We start from the raw sequence: 26,218 nt of genomic DNA, 5'->3' as shown, positions 1-26,218 counted from the left end.
GCCATTAACAGCTTGCAGCATGGCACGGGTCAACATTAGGTGAAACTCGTAGAGGCAGGCTCCCATTCCCATGGTACCAACCCACAAGCTATTCGCCCATCCAGACCTACATTGCCTAACTGTCTTGGCCCCACACTAGTATCTACAGCCAGATCTGAGGATACTGGACAACTGTTCCTCCCGTAAAACGATTGGGGCCACACCCACCTCTATCTCATGCCACTCTGCCACAGAATCAGGCAGGAGAGGCACTGCCGGACCACCCAGACGTATGGTCCTTATCCGCCCTACAACAGATCAGACACAACCGTGCAACCAGGGGTGCAAGTGCCTGAAGTGCCTCCTCTCTCAAAGCCGCACTGCACAGGACGCAATTGATGCAATTAGGACGCGCTGGAACGCTTACCTGGCACTGCTACCCCAGGAATGCGACATAGCCCCCTTCGAGTGGTCGAAGAACGTCTGGATACAAGCACACAATCGAGGGGCAAGTGAGAGTGCAATACCCGGGGAGGCGGACTTCTGGAGGAACCGCTTGAGTCGGTGGTGTGTCTGGGCAGACAGGGTAAACCTGGGGAAACTCAGACACATTTGGCGTGCTACACACCAAGCTCCAAACCTCTGCAGACCATTGTATTACCAATCTGGACACAATACCTACATACTACATAGCTGTAACACTACCCACCTGGCCCAAGCGCACAACATGGTTAAGGACAAGCCTAAAAAGACATCTACCCAAAGTAAGATGGACCAGTACACAAAACAAATACTACTGCAGCATCTATGGATCGAACACTGCAGTCAGACACTCCGGCCATGGAAGAGATACTCTCCTAGAAAGGCATGATGGCTGCCATAGCCAATTTTGCTCCTACATGTTAAAGAAAACGGGCGGCATTACAGCAGAGGACTCCTTTCTCTGACATGACATACAGAAACTATGCGCCCGCACAGGGGAAGCAGAACAATGCATTTACGGAGCGGAGGACAGCCTCAGAGGAGTTAACCAACAGCTCTCGCAGGTAATGAACCTGCCTTAAGACCTTGGAGACCTGGGTCGATGAAGGGAAAGGCAGATTGTGCCGCAATAATGTGCGCATCTTGGGGCTTCCTGAGAAAACAGGGGCCCAGCATGGAACTTTTCTTAGAACAATAGCTGGTAGATGTCTTTGCACCCAAATCTTTTTCAAAAATGTTCTCTGTGGAAAGAGCTCATGGTAGGCCATCGTGAAGACCCACCCTGGGCGCACCAACGAGAACAGTAAAAGCCAAACTGTTAAATTATAGAGACAGTGATGCGCTGCTTCAGATGGCTCGCACAAAAGGATCGATCACATACAATGGCTCAATCGCCTTTTTTCCAGATTACACCGGCGAGATATAACATTTGAGCAGCTGCAGAGGCAGCTATACTCCATGAATGTGAAATACGGGCTATTATTTCCGACCCAACTGAAGATCTACCACAACGGCACCCCACTGCACTTTACTGACCCGTGGGAGGCCTGGCGATGGGCTGAAAGACACCTTGATGGCGACTGGGTAACAGAGCCGAAAGGCCCGAGTGGTAGACCCCACTCCCGACCCGATCGCGCCCCGCCCAGAGAGGCATCCAGCGCCAGAGCAGAATGGTCCTGAGCAAGCGGAGGATCTCTGAAGGCAATAACCGGGGTGAAGATGGTATATAGGAAGAGAGGAGAACTGTGATGATACATACCTGCAGATCAATCAACGTATTCTCTGAAGCCCAGCATTGAACGAGCCACCGAACTGCCATGGCATCAGCTCGTACTGTGAAATCCAGTGAATCTCCCATCCACAGCCCCATTTTTGCTTTTTAGTTTTGTTTTGGAACGATTGTTATATCAGAGCCAGTTGCTGGTTTACCGCCCATGACCTCCAGATTGTTTTTTTATGGGGCGAACTATGTTCTTGGTTAGTGATGTCAGCGAAATCTTTTGACTGCCAGCAAGTGTTCGGGCGACAGATCCTTTGGGTTGGGGCGGAGTATGGGGCAGGGGAGGGAGGGTTGTTTACCTTTGTTTATTGCTTAAGTTTGTTGTAGGACTGAGTGGGAAATCCCATGCATTCCCTTACCCAAATCAAGCTGCACGTGTAGAAGACATCGTTTGCACATTGTTCAACACCCATGGCAGGCACCCAGAGTCTGCTAAATGCCAGAAGTGCCTGTAAACCCCTTAAACTCCTCACTTGGAACTTCAATGGCATGGGATCCGGGATTAGACGACGTCTGGTCACCCAATTTCTTAATAGACAATCCTCTGGCATTGCCCTCCTTACTGACACACTTAGCTGGCACAACTTGCACCCTCTTTCGTAGGACGAACTATTGTACTGCGGTACATGCCAGATTCACTATGGGTTCCCGGGGGGTCCTGATCCTAATGCACAAATGCCTCCTATTTACGCGGACCTATGTGGAGCATGACCCCCACGGTAGATTTGTGGTGATACAGGGCACACTATGGGGGGGAAAACAGGCATTTTGGACATATATGCCCCGCCAGCACTTGGGGAGAACTTATGGAGGATATTGTGGCTATAGTCGCAAAATACTAAAATGATCTATGGATCCTTGGGGATGACTTCAATGATGTGATGGACACCACACTCGACCACACTCACATCTGAGGGCGGAACTCCGACTCCCCCACTAGACTGGTGATATTTGCGTCCGCCCTGGGCCTCTGTGATGTGTGTAAAGAACTCCACCCATTAGACTGTAGCTACTCGTTTCACTCTGGGACCCACGCCTCCTTATCCAGGCTTTTACTTTTTCTCACGATTCCGCAGGCATATAGGGTAACCACTGCGACACTATTAGAGCCCTGCAGTAGTATGGGAGGCCTACAAAACGGTGCTCCGAGGAGAAATGATCTCCTGGACATCTGCCAAGAAGAAAGAACAATTCCGAAAGGTGGTGGAGGCCGAAAGAGAGGCAGGCAAATGGGAGGCCAAATATGTATTAAGTACCACTGCTGATATGCACCGATCCCTCCTGAAGGCCAGAGAATGCCTTTGAAACATTGCACTAGATAATGCTAGACACACTCACCGGGAAGCGCGCGCACACATATACGTACAGGGTGATAAAGCAGGCAAGATGCTGGCCTGGCTGGAGAAAAGAGATGAGGGACACTGACATATTAGAGGAATCAAAAATGCACAGAACGAGCTGGTTCAGCGGGATTCTGACATAGGAGGCATTTGCGAACTACTACGCTACCCTCTACCAAGGTCCAACTAGCCCAGTAGATCTCTCCATATTGGACGATATTGTGATCCCGCAGCTGTCTGAAGTGCAGCGCACACAGCTAGATAAGGATCTTACTGAATCAGAGATAGCAGAGGCCATCGCCCGGCTGCACTCTGGGAAAACACTTGGTCCCAACGGCCTACCGGTGGTGATGTGGAAGAAATTGGGTGGGGAAAAAAATGGTAGCCCCCCCCCTCCAAAAGAGGTTTCTTCATAGTAGAGAACAGGGAGTCCTCCCCCCAGATCTGCAAAAGGTCAGAAATGTGGGTATCCTCAAACCGGGGAGACCTCTGGAACTATTCAATTCATACAGACCAATTTCTTTGATTAATGAGGAGGTCAAGACTCTTGAAAAGATTCTCGCCACTAGACTACAGGCAGTCATCTCCTCTTTTATCCACGCCGACCAAAGCGGCTTTATGCCAAATAAAGCGACACGCATGAATATACAACATCTCCACCTGCTCTTGGAGCGGGCCCCGATCCTTGATACACCCCTTGCCCTGTGAGCCATTGATTTTGAAAAGGCGCTAGACTCTATAGTATGAGAGAGCCTTTGGGAGACTATGCGTCGATGGGGTTCGGTGAGACCTTTCTGGGATGGGTGAAATTACTCTATGAAGCCCCGCAAGCAGAGGTCAGGGTCAATGGGTGGCCCTTCAGGTCCTTTCCACTGGACAGGGGTGTCCCCTATCCCCACTACTGTTTGCGTTGGCTATTGAACCCCGGGCCCTGTGGCTTTGCCAGGTTAATACATGGTTGGGTTTCCGATGGGCTGCCGGTGGAGAAGATACTCTCCCTATACGGCAATGATCTTTTGATATATTTAGGTGACCCATCCCGCTCTATCCAGTGGTCACGCAGATGCTGGCGCATTTCAATGGGTTTAGCAGACTGCGGGTCAACAGGGGGAAACCTGTCTTTTCCAGCGAAAGGTCTTTCCCGCCTGTATCAGGTTGAACACGAATGTTTCCGTTACCTGGGAATTCAGATCTTGTGAGCTCTCTCAGACTACGCACCCTGTAATTTGTACCCAATTACTGACGGTTCTCCAATGACGTCTGACATTGGATGCTTCTCCCCTTGACTCTGCTGGGTAGAGCTGCACAGATGTTCGCACTACCACGTTTTTTTATATACTTTGCAAAACGCCCCGCTCTGGATGCCGGACTCAGAATTTCACTGGATAGACGGTCTCCTCAGGAAACTTATATGGGGAGGCGGACACCCACGCATCACCCTCAGCACACTACAAAGGTCAATATGGGAAGGGGGAATAGGATTGCCACACTTTCAGTCATATTACTGGGCGAGTCAAATGATGGTAATCAATGATATGTTTCATGGTAGCCAAGAAATACCACACATCAAAGCTGAGATGTTGGGACGGCAGAATATATGTCACCACTTGCAATGTTTCACCAGCACCTTACTAAACCTCCCCCGTAGATGATGGCAGCACGCACTTTTATAATATGGAGGAAAGTGCATAAGCACATTGGATGGGAAGACAGGGTAACCCAGTTGCAATCTCTTTGTAATATCACAATCCTCGCTCAAATGGGAAAACTGTCGTCATTGCCGAGATGGGTTGAGGCCCGAATCACAGTGGTCGGGAATAGTCTCACCGAGGGTAATGTCACTCCATTTGAGACACTGCAGAGGAGGTTTGTTCTCCCGGATACAAAGCACCATCACTACATGCAAATCACCCATGCACTGCGCGGACAACAACCCTCACTCACAAACGCGCCTCATTGCACTCCACTAGAGCGCAGCCTCGTGGTAGAACGCATACCCAGTAGAGTCACCTCCATGCTATACAATGCTATAACCCTTTGCCACTCCAGAACTGGCCAATCTTAAACTGAAATGAGAAGTAGATGTGGGCACTATTGACCCTGAAGATTGGATATTGGCCTTAATGCACCCACGAGAGATTGCAATTGCCTCTAGACTCCGTCTGAAACAATTTAAGATTCTACATTTAGTGGATTAACCCAGGGTCACGTTGTACCGGTGGAACCGGGCCCCCGATCTGAACTGTTTACGATGCCAAGAAGGGTACTTTCATACATATCTTGGGGGAATGACTCTGAATTCAAAATTTCTGGCGACAAAGTTGCAATAAACTGACTGGTATCCTGGGGAGAGGTGTACCATTGGACCCTAAACTGCTTTTGCTGAGTATTCCTGATGAGACCACTACCAACCAATGGAAAAAACTGTTCTTATCCACAGCAGTTGGACTGATAAAACGTAATATAGCTCAGCTCTGGGGGTCGCCCGAGTGTCCAGTTTTGGCCCAATGGGTTGCTGATGTGGTCATGTATGTGGCTGTGGAACATCGATTATATATTGCACAGGGTTGTCCAGTGAAAGTCATGAAAATCTGGGGCAAATGGGAAGAGGGGAGCTGATAAGCTTAACTTGAGATGTCATAATAAGGGTATGCGATATGATGCAACTTGATTTCATTTAAGTATACTGGTGATTTATTGTTGTCGGTAGACAGGACAAACAATTGTACGGAAGTGAATCTCTGTATGGGTTTTGTGTTTATAAAACAATAAAAAGATATATAAAAAATAAAACAAACTACAAACTAACCTTTAACGATACCACAATCCTTCGAAACCATAAAAACAAAAAAACACCCTTCAACAACCTCAAAGCCAATGGTGTAGCACAAAATGTAGGTCCGAACCCACACTTCCTCCATCCTTCCGCGCCCCAACCCCTCCCCAAGTTCGGCAACAAAGCGCAGGCCGTGCCACACACCAGGCCGTCCTAGACCACCACACATGTGCAATGCGCATGATCATGCTGCTGAAGTGGCACGCTGCACCCAGCCCTACAGATAAAGGGTGCATCTGCCACTTTTACTCCCTAAAAATAGACAAATACTCCCAAAAATAAATAATAAGGAGCACAAATACTCCCAACAAAAAATAGGAACTGACACATTAGAACCATGTGCCCCCGCTTTCACCCACATAGCTCCATGGAAATGTTGGAACCAGTGGTAAACATTGTACCAGAGAAGAAACTACTATATGACTGCTGATAGATGAAAACATAGATCTTTTAATGTTAATGAGTAACTAGGGGCAAAGAAGAAAGTATTACAAAAACATTTCTGTTCTCCAGTTAAAAAATGTTTACTCGCTTGTAAAATACTCCCTTTGGGAACTGGATGTACATTTATACCCTCTAAAAAATCATTGCACGTCCAACTTAGAAAAATAGGGAGTAAAATACTCCCACTTCCAAATCTTATCTGGCGCACTGGCCGCACCCAGGTGAAAGATGCAAGTATGTGTTTTAATCAAACCATAAGTCTTGCTGCTCGAGTGGAAACACCCAAACATACCAGACAACTCTGGTTGTTTCAACGAATGGTGGGATTTGGTCACTTCTCCCCCTGGGCGAAGACTTTCCTTCTGAGGCTAGGGAGGTGAGCCTGCTATGCAATAATAGACCTAGGGATGGTGGTAAGTGGGGCCACACAGGGAGAGATGTGCCCTGAGGGACAGGCAGTACCGTTCCAGAGGAACTTCCTAAATCCCCTTTCTCTTACACAATGACAAGCCCAACAAGTCAAACCACTGGGCATTACTGTCATACAGAATTCCGGTTTCCTCTTGAAGACCAATCTATCACAAATACTGTGATGAAGAGGAATGATGGAAGAGTAATAAGGATTACACCTAGTACTATGACGAAGAAGAGTGAACTAAGAGTGAAGAACACTCATCGGACAGAGAGTAGAGACTTTGACCCTCTGCTGAGGAGGATTCAGCAACCTGTAATAAAAAAAAGAAAAAGGACTCCTCTTGGGAGTCAAAAAGACAAGAAGCCCGGGAACATCAACCCAGTCAAGTGATGATTGTAGCGCTAGACTGAGCAAACCTCTGCTGGGAGGAATGGAGAAGGTGCTTCTGGCCAGACACCTCAAAGGAGACTGCGGTGGATGAGCAGAGGGGAAGGAAACCCCACAAATAAGCAGGAGACGAGATTGGTGGCGTGATCCCGTGGGTCCATCAACTACGTGGAGACCATAGAAGCCAGGAAGCCGCAGAACAAAGCAAATCACTAACAAAACGAGAAAGCACGCTGTCTGGATGTCGTGTGAAGCCCTGCGCCTGAGAACAGGCCCAGCAACGCCGAACCCTTTGAATCAAGTGAACGAGGGCAGAGGTAGACCCATGAGGGATCAGTCAATACTTCCAACCTACTCGTCGCATTAACAAACACTCTGGGACTCAGCCTACTCATCCCAGTATGCCGCTTGAGAGTAAGAAAGACCAAGCAGAAGACAGTGACTGATACACAAAGAATTGAAGAAGCAGATTAATATTAAAAGCAAGAAGGATACAAAGAGGGAGCCATTCTCCCTCTTGAAACTAGGAAGAGAAGGACTTTTAGAGACATTGAAGAAAGACCCAGGATCCCAAAAACTCACATGGCTAGAGAGGAAAGCCCCAATAGGAAAACGCTTAGGTGAAAGAGACTGGGAAAAGTCTCCTACAATAACTTACAACAGTTACTTCGAGATATAGCTCAACAATATCTCATGGTGGCATACTAAAACCAAGGAAAGATCTGCAGTTGAAGGGACTCATACTGCTGGCTGTTTGTGTTTTCTTAAAGTGGTAGTGAAATAATAGCTTGGAGTTGGACGGCCGATAAACCATTTACTTTCGGAATTCCCTAAGACAGCAAATCCCATAGTTAGTTGGTTAGGTAGGGAACCCCTTTGATTAGAGATAGTCGGGCCTTGTTGCATTATTATTTAAATAAAATACCTTGAACCAACATGAACTAGTCAGTTTCCTCCATCTGACCTACAACAGTCTTCAGAAATATTACGCACAGTAATAACATGGGAAAACACGTTAATGCCAGCTCTGCCAGTATATGCCAATATCCCCAGGTACAAATGTTCTCTTTTTGGATTTGCCCAAAAATACAAGTAAAACGTCCATGCTCCAGCGGCCCTTCACTAAGCCCCAAACTTGAACGCACACATTTATACCCATTCACCCACCAATTACTCAGTGGCAGCTGGCACATGTTTTTAATTGGAGGGGCATAAACCTTTCCCACAAACATGCCAGAGCAATTAAGTATAGCAAGGGATCCCGAACCAACCAAACAGGGTTCACGGAGAGTCCCCCCAGCTCAATACATTTTCAGTATGCTTTTGGCCATAATATATGCCAGTATAAAAAACATGGTCACGATGGCTGTGCCCATACATTTCCATCATGCTGATGCATCAATATACGCCAGTAGTCCCATATAAGAATATGCCAGTATTCCCATATAAGAACATGCCCATGTTTGCTTTGCGCATAAGGACAGTAATGATACTATAAGAAAACATGTCGGGCTCTGCCTATATATGGCCGTTTCCCCACGTAAGGACATTAAAAATGCCATGCCAAAATAAAAAATATGTCCAAATTGGCTGCATAATGTAGGCCAGTCTTACCAAGTAGTTTAGCCATGTAATTAGAACTTGTCATGTTTGCTTTATCAAGATGCCAAGTTAAAAAGAAAATGTCATGCCACAGTAAGAAACGGCTAGACATGCTGCACCAAAATGCCATCCTATCAACTTAACACCTCATGCTTTATCATGGATTCCCATTAGACGTGTGGGATACTGACGCCGCCACCTGCCAAAAATTGGCTCCTCGGCCCAGCATAAAACATAAGCGTGCACACACACCATTCACTCGCTCATTCACACATACACCCAGTCACCAATATACCATACACTCATATAGCATAGTACCGGGGGTAAAGTCGTATAAATTAAAGTGGGGGGGGGCTCATCAATAAACGCCATGGGATGTGACGTCGCCAGAATTTACTGAGCCACCCTCTGAAAAAAGAAAGTGGGTGTACCCAGTGTACCCTCGACTAGAGCCCTGCATAATACACACCCTCGCATGCATGCACTCTTACAAACAAACAAAAACAAAAACAAAAAAAAGACTTGTTTTTCTTACCAGTCTCCCAAATCAATCGCCCCCATGGACTGCTATCTAGGCCTCCAGCTCTCATGTTTCCTCCACGCAGATAGGAACTAGGAAGCAGGGAGAGCTTCCGGGTTCCTGACATGCATAGTAGTGGGAGCCAAAGCACCACATTTCACAGCACAACCGAAAGTATTGCTTTCTGACGTCTGAGGGCCCCATACCCTTGCAGGTCGTGTGGACCTGGCACCCCTCTCCCAGCAAGCCTCCCCCACCCCTGGTAAGCCAGTGTGCAAAGCACATAACTGGGTCATACACACATGCACTAGATACCAATACTCACCAACTGGTATAGCCAGGCTGGTTCTCAGACACTGCGCCTCCTAAAACACCTAGCAGTTACCCAAACACAACCCTGTTTCTTTCGATCTAAAGCCACGAACACTAAAGCACCAGCTACTTTGCCGTCATCCATCTACACTCCTAGCTTCCCAACTCTTCACTTGCAAGTCCCTTATGACGAAGAGACCACGGAAATGGCACAAGTCACACAGCATAAGATATAACAGGCAGAAAATGAGCATCATAACTTATTCTTCTTAATTGCTGGACAACAGATCAATCACATTTTTTACCGTGATTAAAGTGTCTGGCGTAATGGTCTGGTAATGCTAACAGACATAGGCCCGATTCACGGAACGTTTTCCTATGGGACTGCGCCATTATAAAACGCTTCTGTTAATTAGACCCATAGTTGGAAAGTGGAACAACGTATATAAAATGTGTTTCTGGAAACATGCTTTCCTGATGGTATCATGTATTCGCCCAGACAAATAGTAAACAATGCAGAGTCTCTAGTTTGGCACTAAACTGCAATTAACCCCCTGTTAAGGGCAGATGTAAGGTAATAGACGCATTTCCGTTAAAACAAATAAAAAGGGAGATAAAAAAATATGGCAGTGTTGCAAAAATGGATGAGCAGACTTTTTTGATGCATTAAGTCCCTTTCATTCATGCTTTTGGAAAGGGATAAAGACACCATACCATGGTTGCTTGCCTTGCAACAATGATCGTAACCAGTTGCTTGGGGTTTACAGACTGCTTTTTATGGTGAATCCTAGGATCGCAGAGAACTCCTTCCTAATACGATATTTAGCTGCAAAGACACACGCCCATTAGCCCTATTAATTATTATGCGGACTTTGCACGGAGGTGGTTACGTAAGGAACCAGTGAGTCACTTTCAGTGACCTTGGCATAAACAGGAAGTCTGTTTGTTAGATGAACATAAAACGCATACTCCTGCTCTAAAAATCAACTCGAGTCGCTCTCAGCAAGGTAAGGACAGAGTTCCGAAACCATTCACTCTGGGGAACGTAAACCACGCCGATAGCCAACACAGAGGAAGCCGAGGTAATAGCTCAGCAATTATTTGTTCCAGCCAATAAATACACCGCATATTTACATATAAGAAAGATAAATGGGCCGTGGCTGACAATTAAAAGATATGGGTTTGTTTCATATGCTCTTAACTGAAGTCCTGCTGCCTAGTGTCAACACACAGGTGTTAAACATGGGTTTGTTCATGTTGCCCGGTGTTATCGGAGGTAAAGCTACTATCAAAACAAACAATTACATTAGAGCCCGCATCAATTTTTAACTAGACTGTCGCTCCTCATTCCATGTCCCCGATTTAAACTAAATCCTTCATCTGATAGATTAGCAGAGAGTTTGGGGATAAGTGCATTACAGAATCGCACAATCGCTGCTAAATCCACACCAGGATAAGTTATCCTACCCGCTCCCTGTGGAGCAGAAAGAGGAGCTCCCCGTACAGCGGGCACTCCGGATGCAAACAGGATGCATTTGGCACATTGCATGGCACAATGAGTACACACTGTACCTGGAATGTGTGTGGCTCGTACACATTCCCGTAGAGGGAGAATAGAAGACAGTTCTTTCCACTACAAACACAGTCAATTTCAAAGAGCGTTAATCTTTTTTTGTTTAAAGCATATAATAAAAATAAAGAGATACAAAGCAACACGCAATTTCTCGATGTTGGGATGCGACAGCTTGGTGAATGCGAACAGAGGCGTTGTTTTGTAGCAGAGACTGTGCGAGGTTCGGATGCCAATCCTTAGGGTTCAGCATGAGAAAGATTGCACTTTAAGAATGAAAACGAGAGGTAATAACAGTAAAAAGCAACAATTGGAAGAGCAGAGGGGCCGTTTAAAGAAGATAGAGGCAGCGTTTTCTGCAGGGGGAAATGGGCGTTCCAGAGGACAGGGAAGCTTGATCCACCTACTATTGCTCTTTTGAGTCTGGGAACGACCATCTTGTGACTGTTGCAGGAGCATGTGGGTCTGATATGTTTAGTCAGTGGCAGTCTTTGTGAGAGGTAGGAAGATGCAGTTTTGGAGAGGCATTGATGGGTGATGGCCAGGCTCTTGAACTTAATACGGTCCCAAATTGGAAGTCAGTGGACGCTTTTCCTGTGGGCAATGATGTGATCGTATTTTTTAAAGTTGGAGGGCAACCCGCAGGGTATTGTTCTAGATAACTTTTACTTCTTCTGGATATTTAAACAACATCAAGTCAAAAGTCTTTACACTTTCCCAAGAATCATAGATTATAGGTTGGCGATTGCCGCCCTATAAATTAGGACAAAGCCAATGAGCATTGTTTTTTTTATTTAATTTTTTTTTTTTTGAAGAAAATACTACAGCCAATAACTTCACTTGCTGGATGAAATTTTACCACGAGTAAAACAAAGCCTGGCCAGATCCCCCCCCCAAATTTTATTTGGGTAAAATTCATAAAACGGTTCAAAGTTTAAACAAATAAAATCTGTTTTCAACCTACTCGCATTCATTTTCCCGTAGAGGAAAAGGTGCTTCCATTGAACAAGCGCACAGCGAAAACCGCTAGACAGATTGCAAATTTGGACTTTTAAAAAAAAAAAAACTATGTTCTGGTATTAAAACGACTTATGTTGATGATCCCCAACCAGTTTACCCACCTATCCCATTTTCTTTTTTTTACTTAATGCCTCCTTTTCGTGTGAGTTTATTTCGTTTCTTTAAATTGTGGCCAAGTGCTCCTTTATGAAAAAACCTGACCTTGACCACAAATATTTTGCAAACAGTCACCCCATCACATATCCCTAATTTTTTTGCAAAAACCTTGAGAGGTTTGCAGCACTTAAAACTTGCCTAGCACAGCAGGTAATCTCACAACAAGGAGTGCTCATCAAACTCGTTTCCATCCGGGTCCAGAAACAGCTACATTTCAGGTGTTAGATGATGCCTTGGACCTGCTGGATTCCGGGGTATGTCCGTCTTCTGGTTCTTCTTGATCTCAAGAAACGTCCAATATGGTGAACCAGGAGGTATTGTTGAACATCTTGTCCACTTAAATGTCTCTAAAACGTTCCGTCTAGCCTCGTTATGCCCCTTTCTGTCCCTTTCTGTCCCTTTCTGTCACATTTGTACTCAGTTTGTACAGGTGGGCTTATCCAGGTCAGACCTCTTGCCCCTTTACTTTGAAATGCATCAGAGTTTTATTTGATCACTTTTGTTATTTAACATCAATATGGAATCACTACGAGGTGAGTTTACCAGGGCGGATATTTGAGTACACCAGTACGCCGATGACACTCAAAGGTGACATCTCCAGGTCACACGTCTGCCTTAGATAGTTCCTCTGTGCCATCAAGTATTGGATGTCCTTGAAGCTAAACCCACGTAAAACTGATTTTCTCCAGGTTCCTTCTTCTTCCTACTCTTCTGCACTTTTCCAGCAGTGTATGACTCTCTGCCCTCTTGTTTAAATATTTGGGTTTCACTCTATTTAAAAGCACATGTCCTGTCTGGCACAATCTCGTTTTTTTACATTTGTCCTTAATGCGCAAATTCCCACCTTTGGACTTCCGTACTGCCATTCAGGGTTTTGACCCTTTCTCACCTTGGTTGTTCTCACAGAGTTGGCAGCCTCCAACTTGGCTCCCTTAAGAGTAGTACTGCACTCCACCAATCGCCTGACTTCTAGCAACCAGGAACATATTACCCCCATTTTAGATTCTCTTCATTGGCTTCCCCTTCACTATTGCAAGCTTTTACAGATTTGCTGCATCTCTTACAAGGGAGTGCTGTTGGGGCAGTCTACTTACTTAGCCAGTAAGCTGTGCATTTTGTGGGGCTTCAGAAAGACCAGAAATGCTGACATACTACTATTAGAATTGCCCAGTATGTAGCACAAGCTTTCATCCGTTGCCGCCTGGTCTTAAATCTCTCGACAATTACAACTTCGACAAGCCCTCTCTTCTAAAGTTTAGAAAATAAACGTACATTTAAAAGTTACTCTTATTTAGATTTGTTCCAGTGATGATAGATTATCTTGTTTATTGTATTTTCTTGCCGCTTGTTTATATGGTTTATTCCAATTTCTGCCGAAAACTGTATATGTATTATTACTGTTTTATTGTACAGTGCCCCGTTGCCCTCAATACAGGGTTGTGCACTTGATAAATCCAAAAATAAAAAGATTTTTGTCAGATGCAACCGTTTTCTGTGGTAAGCCTGTGTGAAACCGAAAAATAAAAAAAGAAATGTGCTCAAAAGGATCTTTCTGGTGCAGGGAGAGGGATGGGTTTACATCAGGGTATTTGGATGAAGCGGACCAAATAATTGGGTGACCCCTTTGGGAAGGGCTAGAGAGCCTGTTTTAAGTTTGATTGTTATATCTTACTACAGGAACATGAATAAATATGGTTGGAAAAATAAAGTGCGTCACAGAAAAGAGCTGGGCAAAGTGGATTATGGACCATGATCTTTTGGCCCAATTGTGGCCATTGGCCATGGCTGCTGTGAACTGGTTTAGAACTAATGAAGGGTCTTATAAACAAACTTGTACAATGTGGACAGTTGCAATGGCCAGATGAATCAGGTTATTTATTTGGGGCTTGGGTACAGTCCAACTGTTGCAGAGTGGACAATGGCCATGAAAAGTATATAGCATAACAAAACCTTTGAAATTCAGTGAAATAAAAACTTTAATTATAGACAGAGCCAAGATGATTGATCCACTCACCACAACAAACCCCCATGAAGTTTTGACGAGAATGGGGAAATGAAAATCTCGGAATCACCCCCATTGCTCAGCCCATCAGAACATATATGAGATCACACCAGGGATTAACAAAGAGAACAACTATTACATAATGGATGATATCTACCGGTTGACTGAGTTAAGATTGTCATCACCCCCTAAACCCACCAAATGTTGTGTGTTTTGTTGCGATGAATTGGATCATCTTAATTCCATCTGTATATATATGTATCAAGCTGCAAATTATTCATAACAATGCCCGAACATCCCTAAAAATACAAAAATAAAAAGGAGCATATCTGCGGTCAAAATAAAAGTGCACTGGATGCCTATCCGCAATCGCATTCAGTTTCAACCTCTTGCTACACCCACAAGTGCATCGCTAAAACTGCCCCAAAATATTTGTCTCAAAGGTTTACCAAAACTCAATCCCCAAGCCCACCCGCTCTACCTACATGCAGCGTCTCACTACTTTAACACTTTGTGCAGTGACCCTAAATAAGAAAGAATAGGACATCGTTTGTGTTTCGGAAATTCTATAAAATAATTGTAAGACTCATTAAAGGTTTATTTTAGGCACACTTCAAGGAATGAGTCACTGATTTAGTCTTTTCTTAAACACCTCAACTCAGCCTTTCATCCTTCTGAGGTCGATAAATGAGTACCAACACAGGATGGGTGTATATTTGTTCTGTATAAAGGGTTTAAGCTTAAGTGCTATATAATAACACATCATTCACATTTGGCCCTGGGGGTCTGCTTGCATTCACAGTAATTCGGTAATATGGGCCTAGACACACACTGATATTAACAATATATGGTAATCCATTCTTGTATGAATTGTAGATCACATTATAGTGATATCCTAACCATATTGTTCGTAGTGTAAGGAACAATGCTATGTGATACCACTTCCTGTCAAAGGATTAAAAGGTAGTGTTCCATCGCTTCCCTGTGATGTCACTTTGCGGTGGGGTCAAATGACATCACTTCCTGTGATGTCATCAGTGTCTCGGGAGGATAGCTCAGGGGCAACGTGCTCACCTTGGGAGCAAGACGACACGGAGCAATACAGGTTTGATCCCCGGGTTCGTGCTTAGAAACCTCTGGGTATTAAGTGCATTATAAATAACCAATCATATCACATTGTATCATATACCAAGGGTCTTGTGACGTCACTTCAGCTACCCCTGGCATTTTGGTGAAATGACGTTCCTGCTTACCTTCTACAAAGGACGGGCAATACAATCCCACTCCTTGTCTAATGATAGATCTCACACTGAGCCTTGGCAATCACCTAATCACCAGCGTCCCCCTTCCCTCCTGCTATTACCCCTACAAGGTAACACCTACCTCTACTCTCAGATTCTCCTATCCCCAACATTCCTGCACTCCCTTTTCATAAATTGGAGAAATCTCTGCGAAGAGACCACCACCACAAATAATTTTTCAGGTGGGGTGCGTGGGGGGGGGTCCAGGATTTAGAGACTGTTCATTATCAATTAATAGAAAATCTCCCATTATCCTGAGGATTATGTAGTTCCACCCCAATTACACTTTCATTCTCGTCTTGCAACATTAATAAAAATAATGAAGGTGAAACTCTCCATTATGACGCCAGCATGAATAACATCAATAGTACCATTTCAGGAACTCCAACCACTAACATAAGCATCTCTCCCTTCCCTTGCAAGGACACCTCCGGAAATTATTCCAATCTATCTGACAGCTCAATTCTGTCCAGCTCATTCATTGGAGACCCACCCACTGTTGTAAATGTACAGTCTTTGGTCAAAATAAAACAATATCATTTCATCCAGGAAAATAAAGCAGCACTATGTTTCCTTACTGAAACACAGCTGAATGACAACCATCATTCATGAACGGATCCTCTCTAGATACAGAATGGTCCTGAAGAATAGAATAGGTAGAGCTGAAGTGACTGGAATAATTAACAATGTTGCTGATGTTTTGGCTTCCTTCTGTGGGTCTATGCACATCCAAACATCTTTCCAAGCTATACCAATTACATTCATGTTAATTTACAGACTACCAGGACATTAACTAATTTTGTGGAATCCATAACAGAAACGTATTATGAACAACCTAGAACCGCAAGTTAACTCTGCATTCTTGTTGATTTCAATATTTGGCTAGAACAACCACATAATGCTCATACTAAAACCCTATCAATCCTAGAAGCCCTGGACCTTCACACATTCCAAACCATACCTACACATGCACAACAACTTCTTACAATCCTTCTGGTTGGCAACCTCCCAGGGATGGATCATACAACGCTCCATTTTTACTTCCCAAAAATTAAAGAAATAAACTGGCACATCTTCAATAAGAAAAACTGGAGCAGGATTAATATTGATAACAATCTTTCACTCCTGTTCCTTACATTGCAAATAAACAATTCACTACTTAATCCGGATAGAGCAATAGGGCTCTTTGACAACTAGTTCACAAATGCATTCAGCAATGTGGCTCAGCTGAAAACATCCACAGCCAATAGAAAAAGAGACCAGCGTAGCGGGTTCAATGAGGATTTAAGAACTATTGCACAGAGCACCTGAACATAAATGGAGGAACACCACCCAAGAACAAAACAATGCTACGTGTAAGAGGTTAACCCATGCAGCTATTAGAAGAGCAGGGTGCAAAATGTGCACTCGCCACTAGCGATTGGCTAGTTATAATTGACCTTGGCGAGTAAAACATGGTGTGCTATCTGTATGTATGTATGTATAGAATTGAGGTACGAGTGACTTGTATGGCTGGTTAGTAGCTTGCAGCTTGAACGTTGTACCCCCAAGAAGAGTGAAGTCGGAATTCTACACCAACAGGCTTGCTATGACTGCTGATCCAAACACACAGGCATATAAACGTAGAGAAATTTGCATTTCCACGGCTCTGGCAAATAAGATTATTCCATCCCAATATCTGTGTAAATACCCTTTCAGAAAATGTCTTCTCAAAACAATGAAAACATGATGAATGCCTAAGAAAAAAGATGGCACTCACACACTAATCCACATGCTGATTACCTACCATTGCAACATGAACCCCTTCAATCCTTTATGCTTTTATCAATAGTTGACTTTAAAGATGTAGTCCTCAACTCCTTAGCAGGCTCTCCAAAAGAACAAGGACCCTAATTTTTGTCCAAGAAAGTTCTGCAAATTCCTTTGGTAGTCACGTTTGACAGAACCAACATTAATGCATCATTTTCTTTCTGGAAAGTACCAATGGAGTTCAAAAAAACCTTCTGCAAGCGACTTTAAACTTTTTTTATTTTGATTGCTCTAACCCCAACCATTTCCGGGCCATCATATATAATGCCAAAACAAACAAGTGGCAGAGCATCTTACACACAACTCATTAAATACAGAGAGGAAACACATTTCTAGAACCTCTGCAGGCCGGCTTCAGGCCAAAACAAAACACAAAATCAGTTATGTGTCCAACTGGGATGATTTAAAAATGAACAGAGACATGGAAAATGCATCAGCTCTAATTTTACGAGTCCCATCAGTAGTATACGAGCTGGTCGACCACACAATTCTTAAACAACTCTTATCCGATTTACTCATCAGAGATATAGCTATCGCTATAGCCCTCAATAAAAACATTGCCTTATTGGGGTTACTCAATCCATTTTACCCCTGCTTTTTAATCTGTATTTACCACCCCATACTCAGCTCATTCTGAATAGCCGTAATAATATCCGAGATACAATTCTTCAAATAAAACAATGTATGGCATCTAACCATTAATTACTTAACCCAGTGAAAACAAAGGTGCTCATCACAGGAAACCCCTCACGTTGCAATGTTTTCCTCCTTGTTTTTTTAAATTCAAAATTCCCCATCTCTGCTGCTTCTGAAGTGAGGAACATTGTAGGCATCATAGATTGCAAACTCTCTCTAGAACCACATATTAATGTCCTAGCTAGACAATGCTTCATCCTTCTAAAAGACCACTACAGTGGATGCAGAATGCTGTAGCCAGACTGCTATTAAAACTCTCATGCAGGGATCATACAATCCCTCCCTTGATGAAATGACGCGGACTGTCATTAGGGCTTTTGTTTTATTATCAAAACTGTTTATGGTCTGGGACCCTCCCCTCACAGGAACCTTAAAGGAATCGAAATTAGGATTGGGTAAGGCAGGAGCTAAAACAGCTCCCGGATATCCAGCATTAACCAGTGACCAGGAGCTACCGCTTGGGAACAAGGTGCTAGTACAAAGCGTTACACAACTATAACTTCCTCATAATATGCAAACATAATTGTATCCATTATTTATAACCCCTTGTGTTGTATAGATGTATCCTAATGTGCATTGATATTAATTTGTAAATTCAACCAAACGCAGAGAGTTAAATTCGCATAGGTGTGTTGGTATGGTGCCATTTCCCATATTTTCAATCCAGGCTCTGGAACTCTCTTTGGAGTCACATAAAAGACATAAATGATTGCCAAAAAAGCATACCGATTCTGGCCCTTTCCTTGAATCATAAATGAACCTAATCACCCCGCAGGAAATGATCAGCCTAGGGATCCAATATTATGATTATTGATTCAAAATCCCACTTGAGCACACTATTCAGCAAAATGGCAATGGAGGGGCCCACGCAGGAGAACAATTTCAAGTTGCAAATCACCAGCCAACCAAAAAAAAAGTCAGTAGCCCCCTCAATTTTGCACATATAAGCAGCATGCAATATCTTCACCAAGAGTGAATTTGTACTAGAGAATGGCAAATTTTGCACCGTAGGCCCACATATTGCATTTCTGACCTACAGGCTCTGAATTCTCTCTCCCTTGCTGAGACATAAAGAAAGGGTTCACTCTGATATTAATGAATTAAAAAAATAGAAAACGTTTTTACTGAAAAATACTGATTTTTCTTTTGGGGGGTCAGCCCCCTTTTTCCCTTTGTTTATAACCCCACCCGTTTTAACCCATTAATATATATTTTTCAATCCATTTTTTTGATAAAAATGGATAATTATAAATATTGTTCATTATTATCACTGGATACCTAAAAAAGTTGATCACCTTTATGAACCATCAGTTCGTGGGTTCTTCCAATTAACGTTGAAAGAACTAAATTACCCCATCTCCTTTAGCAGGTTCTGCCTTGAGACCATTACACTAAATATCAACCAAAATCAGATCTAACCTCACAATACTATGTACGTTTTTCGGCTAAAGTTGGTCTACCTTTCTTTAAGTGTCTTGTTCCTTCATTCATGAAACACCTGAACTATTTTAGTTTTTTTTTAAGTCATCCTCTCCAATAGTTTTCCCTTGAGACTATTATATTTATGCTATTGCTTTTAGGATTGTTTTCTTTTCTGTAATTACTTCTGCCAGTAAACCTCCAACTTTCATTCCCTGGCTTTCTTTCAATACCTTGTAAGCTCATTAGTTTAGTTATTGTATGGGATTAATGCTGCTCATCAGGATTAGATATGTTATCATATAGCTCATATCTGGTTCTTCTTTGAAGCCAGATTTGCTCCTTATTTGTGTTCCTTCTCTCTTCTTCCAAAATGTTACATCTCTGGAATTCCCTCTGCGGATGCTCGTTCAGCTGTTCTACCTAATCTTTCCTCTGCTCTTCTTAGTCTTCTATCTACACGATTATATATTTTTAACACAACAAAACACTTGAAATTCAGCGGATATGTGAAGTCATGACCAGTTTAACTCTGCACGCTCCGGTGGATGTCCCCCATAATGCTATGTCCCCCATAATGACATTTTGGACGTCACTGGGAATCCTGTCTCTTATAATATGTATGTGCTCATGGCCTTTGCAACGGGAACATGCCAAGTTAAGCTGGTCATGACTTCCCAAATCAGCTGAAATTCAAGGGTGTTTTTGCGTTCAATCTGCGCAACTTAACTGCACCGTAACTAAGGTTTTTCCGTGAATTTCAAGGGTTTTGCTACACCATAGTTTTTTTGACGGGACACTAACCAGGGCTCTTGCCCATGGCCTGGTCTACTGTACATGTTCCCGCAATAGGTTTCTTTTGGACACCCTAGGTGGCTTCACATATGGCCACTGTACATGTCATTTCTGCTCACTGGCCAGGGGTATATTGCATCCCTTGACATGCTGCCCAAATTGCTGCCCAAATAGGTTACCCCACACCTCACTGTAGCTGTAAAATTCCACTTTTTTTGTATCAATCTAATTTTTTACTTTTTCCCCATAGCTGTCGATATGTCAGCAATAGACTACAAATAACTATGAATATTTCGAAAATAACCATTTCAAAAATATTTATGGTTATTTTACGTGTGACGCACTTCACTCCCAATCAGGTTTTCTACTATAATCCTGAATATGCTAAAATAATCCAAAATATGGGAAAACGCTTGAACTTAGTCCCCAGTCCTCCATCTCCTCAATTTCACATGGTGTCCTCTTTCCCCCTCCCCACCTCTAGCCTGATGCCATTCATCCGTTTTCCTTCTCCAAAAGGCATTTTTTCCACTTTTCGGAGAACACTGCATTTTTTGAACATATTGACAAATATCTCTCACATAGAAAAAGAAAATCACAGCTTTTTCATTTCTAAAAAGTCTCTCTGCTGCAAAGCACCATAGGATCATAGCTTTGATTGTGGGGAAAGGGGGCAGCTCCTTCTCAGTCAAATATTTTAAACAACTACTGGAAGGAATAACGCCATAACCGTTCTAGTAAACAAGTCAACGCCTCGTGTCAAAGCCGTTTCATACCTGGTCCAATTCTGTCCAACGGAATTTGCTGTGTGCTGCGTAGAAATTTGGACTTTTTTCTCTATGAGGAAATCAATGGAACGAGGTCGAAAACAGTGTTTGTTTGCTTTCTTAATAACCTTTTCATTTTTTAACGAATCTTTCCCAAAATGTCGAGCCTGCGGGGGCCCGTGACAATCGTTTTGCTTTCAGTCAAATTCATCATGCGAGTCAAACGTTATTGGCAATTCAATTTACTGATTTCCTATGTATCTTGATACTCAAATAATATGATCTAAACACACATACGGCCATGCTGTCGTCATCCAGACCATTTTTTTTTTATTAAAAGAAAAAAAAATTAAAAGAAAAAAACCCTTGAATGACCATGGTGAATCTGGGCCACAGAAATCTTAGGACAGCCTGAGCTAATTTCGAGCCCCGGTTTCACCCATACTATAACAACTTCTCATTAACAATATGTTATTCTATTAAATAATTCATACATATTTTCAAACTCCCATCTTTCATTACTACACTGCCTATTGAAGTATTCAGGAACGGAAGACAACACGCAGAAACCACACTGAGCCGGTAAATACAAAAGGGAAATGTACTCTTTATTTCTTCAGTTACAGCAGAAGGTCCGGTAGGAGAATACATCCTTCAAGTACAATCTCCAATGCTGAAGTCCTCAGCAACGGTCACTCCAAGAACCACCAGCCTTATGCCTACCACATTCCAACAGGCATTCCCAAAGCAGCAACTAGCACACTAGCATGTAAGATACCACAGACCTCCTACCCTAACAGGGCACGCAAAACCAACCTAGCACTCAAGCATAACCAACCACTTAGAACCAAGACCTTACATACGACGAAGCGCAACAGGAAAACGTATATTCTACAGTAAAACAAATGCTCCCTTACTCCCTGATCTGCCACACCAGTGCCTTGGGCCTGCCACACCCAGGCATAACCTACCACGAGAGGGTATAAACTACTACACAAGAGCAGCAAACCTACCTACAAAACATCAATCATAATAAACAACTTCCTTATGCCCTGGCCTGCCACGCCAGGGCCTTAGGGTTCAGGCCACCCCTGAGCGCAAACCTGCTCAACTACAAAGAGCAACCAAACACACACAAAACGAAATCCTGGCATGTCACCAACCACCTCACAAACGTCCCGAGAACACAAACACAAGCACTGCAAACCAACCACAAACACCACAATCACATCCCCCTGAGGAAGAACTAGAAGAATGATACCAGAGAAAAGCAACTCACAAAATAAAGAATAACACTTAAACACATTTAACTGCAAGGGAGCAACACGAGACCCACGAACATGGTTGACTAGTCCATTTACATGTGGAAACCAAACTTCTCGCCTAGACAAGGTTAGTCAGACCTATGCCCAGGTGACACTCCAACACAGTGGTGGGAATGGAAAAAAGTTGGTGGGGGATCCCACAAGGGCTGTGGTGGAGTTGGGGTTGGGAGTGTCTGAGGAGGCAGGGCTTAGAGAGGGCGGAGCTGGCAGTTGACCTCCGATCAAAGAAAATTTCCAAAATAATAGTTTAAAACAGCACTCAAACATTCTGGCCCAAAAAGGAATGAATGGCCATGTGTAACTGTGGGTCACTTTTGCATTGGAGCCAAGACAATTTTATGCCCCAGTCCAACCCTGGCAGCCAGTATGCAGACGCATAACATTTGCCCACAGCATCACTCACAAACTACACTTTTACTTCATGCACGAACCTAAACAAGACAAATTACACAGGGACATCGCAGTCAGCACACATTAAAATATGGCCTCTAAAAAATGCACCACATCACATAACATATAGCGTATCTGATGTGCTGCATTTTATAGAGATCAGATTGGAATGTGTGCTGGCTCTGTGTGCCTCTCTGGCGTTTCTTCTTTGTTGGTTATACAAATAAGTATAACCAACTAAGAAGAAACACCAGAAAGACAAAGAAAACTGGTGCACAATGAAAATTAAAGCACCCCAGTGGAGAGTACAAAACAACAAACATGCTCTTTGCAGTATGCACAGTCCGCTTGCACCGTGCGGCCGATTAGACTCTGAGCCCACCAATCTCTTTGCAGTATGCACAGTCCGCTTGCACCGTGCGGCCGATTAGACTCTGAGCCCACCAATGTGGGGGCTCAGAGATCTAATCTGCCTGTGTGCAAGCATAGTGCACAAAGAGTACATGGCAGATGAGATCGCGGGCTCGGCAAGGAGCTGCTCCGCTTCCTGCCGTCACAGGCGCCCTTTTTCTTTTTAGTAACCCACCACAGAGCATGGGTTTGGGGGCTGACTCTGGCCAGATCCTGTGATCCGGCTCCACATCTGGTGCCGGATCTTGGACCGGCGAGAGCCGGCCCAATGACCAGCGCTGCTCCAACATAATTTTTATTAAAACATTAGCATGCTTCAAATCTTTTAACCGGTTCAACACCACACTAACTTCCTGCACAACCGTGCACTAACGTCTAATCCCTGACATTAACAACTCCTAGCACAATTAAGCTCCCTACAACTTAAAATCCTTTAACTGAATCACAACCACACTGCTAACTCCCTGCACAACCGTGCACTAATGAATGGTTTAGGGATATATGTTAAGAAGGAGAAGGTCTTCTCCGATTTGACCAAATTTATTTTGTTCGAAAATGCGGTGGGAGACCTCTGCCTCCCCCCACCTTAACCTATTCACTTGCCCCAGCCCACATCTATATTTAATTAAAATTGACCGAAATTCCTAAAGAATAAAAAAAAAGAGAATGTCAATTGGGCCACGATGAAGTATGCTAATACCGAAGTCCTCAGCAACAGTCACTCAAGAACCACCAGCCCTTTGCATTCCAACCGACATTCTCAGAACAGTAGCTAGCACACAAGCTTGCAAGATACCACACCCATCATATCTTTTCTTGAATCTCACTCTATTTCCTGCAACAACAAAAACTAAGGTCCCATCATCCCTCGGGCAGAGACACAGTGTGTCTATATCTCAGACAAGGTTTGAGAAGATTATGGTGGTTAACTCCTCGTTTTAAAATCCCAGTAATTAAACACATTTTTAGAGTTGATAATAATTAGATGGCATTTTAAGATGAGTGGACCAAGTTTAATTATAATACTGCCCGGAAGATGGCATTTTAAAGTGTACGGAATGGTGTCCAGGCGTTTTTGCAAAAGGAGTTTGACAATGTAGCAAGCAGTTGGGGTATATTCGGAGGTTTCCATTATCTTAACGAGAGAACAGATGGTTATGTAGCTGGCGGTACATGCCCTACTTGTCGCAGCTCCAAAGGGGGCCCTGGCAATATATGTTTTGGGAGAATTAGCACTTAAAAATGTAATAATAAAAGAAAATAACGATGAAAACAACCACTAGATAATGATCGCGATTAAGCCCTTGACAGGCATTTAGCTTATTTTTAGGTGGAAATTGATTCTACCTGCCAATTAAAGGAAAATATTCTACCAGACGTGTTTGCTTGCTGCTTTCACTTTTCAGACCACTAAGGACGGAGGGGTTTAAATACTGCTCTTGCACAAACGGGCATAGGACTGCAGAACCGTGGGCCGGACTACAAGTACATTACAGCAGCAAGGGGTCATCTATGTGGATGGAGTGATGTGCAACCATGCGCCAATCCCTGGTGCGGTTTGGCCAATGACAGCTACGCAGGATCTGATAGCTGGGGACCGCTTTCAAGCGCCACTGCCGCAGCCGATTCCATTCTCACACGGCTTGTCACTCACCTTATCACAATACAGTCCGACCAGCTGTTTCATCCGCCAGTGTGGCGCAGTGAACACATCCACCTCGTCCGGGAATGGAGCCATCTTCACTCTCCATAGATATCCGCCACCTCCACTGCGATCCTTCAGTGTCTGCCTCCTACACACTGAGAAAGAAAACGACGCGTTTGACGCAGCTTCAGCTCGAGTCTAGCAAGGGACACGGCCATATTTGAGCAGAGCTTTTCTAAGGAACAGGAGGCATTCATCAGCACAATTCTATTTTTTCCAGAAAGAAAGAGTTAATACATAGGGTGAATTCCAAAATGTTTGGAGAATAATACTTTTATATAACGAGTATTTTTTCATCAATTTTATGAAATACGAAGAATGTTATAATCAATGTCGTTTTCTTATCAATTTTCTACTAGTAATAAATGAGAATGGATTGTTATGAAATAGCTCAAGAGAGTCTGACGAAACCGGGAAACAGTGTAGATTTGTTCATTTGCAGGCTCCCATTTCAAAATGGCTATTGTTTTCACATAGACTATGAGAGTGTCGAGTTGCTGCTTACGTCCCTTTTCTGTTTTTACGCCTTTCCTCACAATTCATAGGGTGTGGACACCAAAGCAAGAGCCTTGGTTGTCCACGTGATAAAAACATTCGGCCGCCTGTGTCATTGTTTGTGTTCTACTTTTCGCTGGGGTAGTGGGCGGGGCGGCAAAGTAAACACGCACGGGAACGTAAAATCAGCTGGATTTAGGAATGGTCGGTGTTTGAGTTCAGGTTTTGGCACGTTCCCGATTACAGGCTGATGAGTCATGTCACGTCAGGAAAAGAACCTTTATTACAAGTAGTCGGCCACTGAATCTTTTAAATCACCTGACTTCCAGCGTGCACTTTTTTGTCTTAATTGGTATTTGATCTACTTGCACCATGAAATGTTTTTGTTTTCGAAAAGTCTTGATTAAGCCCCATGTGTTTTAAATAACACGTTTTTCTTAGCTAACTGTAGGAACATCACATCACAGAGGCGTAGATTTTGCAAAACACTTTTTCGACGAACTGCCAGCAGTAAAGAATGAAAGAGTAAACAACTATGAAGCAAGCATTGGCAAAGCCAACAGTTTTGGCTAGGCATTGTGAAGTGGTGTGGGTGCAAGGCCTAATTAGGCCAGCCATTCCAAATAACTGACATCTACACAGGTTGAGCGTGGGTCTTTGCCTCTTTTTTTCTTTCTACCGCGTCATGACGTCTGCGCTCACACGGCCCTTCCTCTACTCCACATCCCTCGCCATAGATACGAATTAAACCATAACGAAT

At 43.6% G+C, this 26,218-nt stretch overlaps 1 protein-coding gene across 1 annotated transcript in view; it reads right to left on the bottom strand.

Moving 5' to 3' along the window:
* FBXL5 (F-box and leucine rich repeat protein 5) overlaps positions 1-25,129 on the bottom strand; it is a 406,066-nt gene extending 380,937 nt beyond the window's left edge. The window contains exon 1 of the mRNA XM_069631934.1: positions 24,913-25,129. Coding sequence (XP_069488035.1) covers positions 24,913-24,996 — 84 coding nt within the window. The 5' untranslated portion in view covers positions 24,997-25,129. The remainder of the gene's footprint in view (positions 1-24,912) is intronic.
* Between the last annotated feature and the right edge of the window lie 1,089 nt (positions 25,130-26,218).

Source organism: Ambystoma mexicanum, chromosome 6q (genome assembly GCF_040938575.1).
Source record: "Ambystoma mexicanum isolate Mex_15411 chromosome 6q, UKY_AmexF1_1, whole genome shotgun sequence".
NCBI classification, from domain to species: Eukaryota; Metazoa; Chordata; class Amphibia; order Caudata; family Ambystomatidae; genus Ambystoma; species Ambystoma mexicanum.
This window is presented reverse-complemented; position numbering and strand designations above follow the sequence as displayed.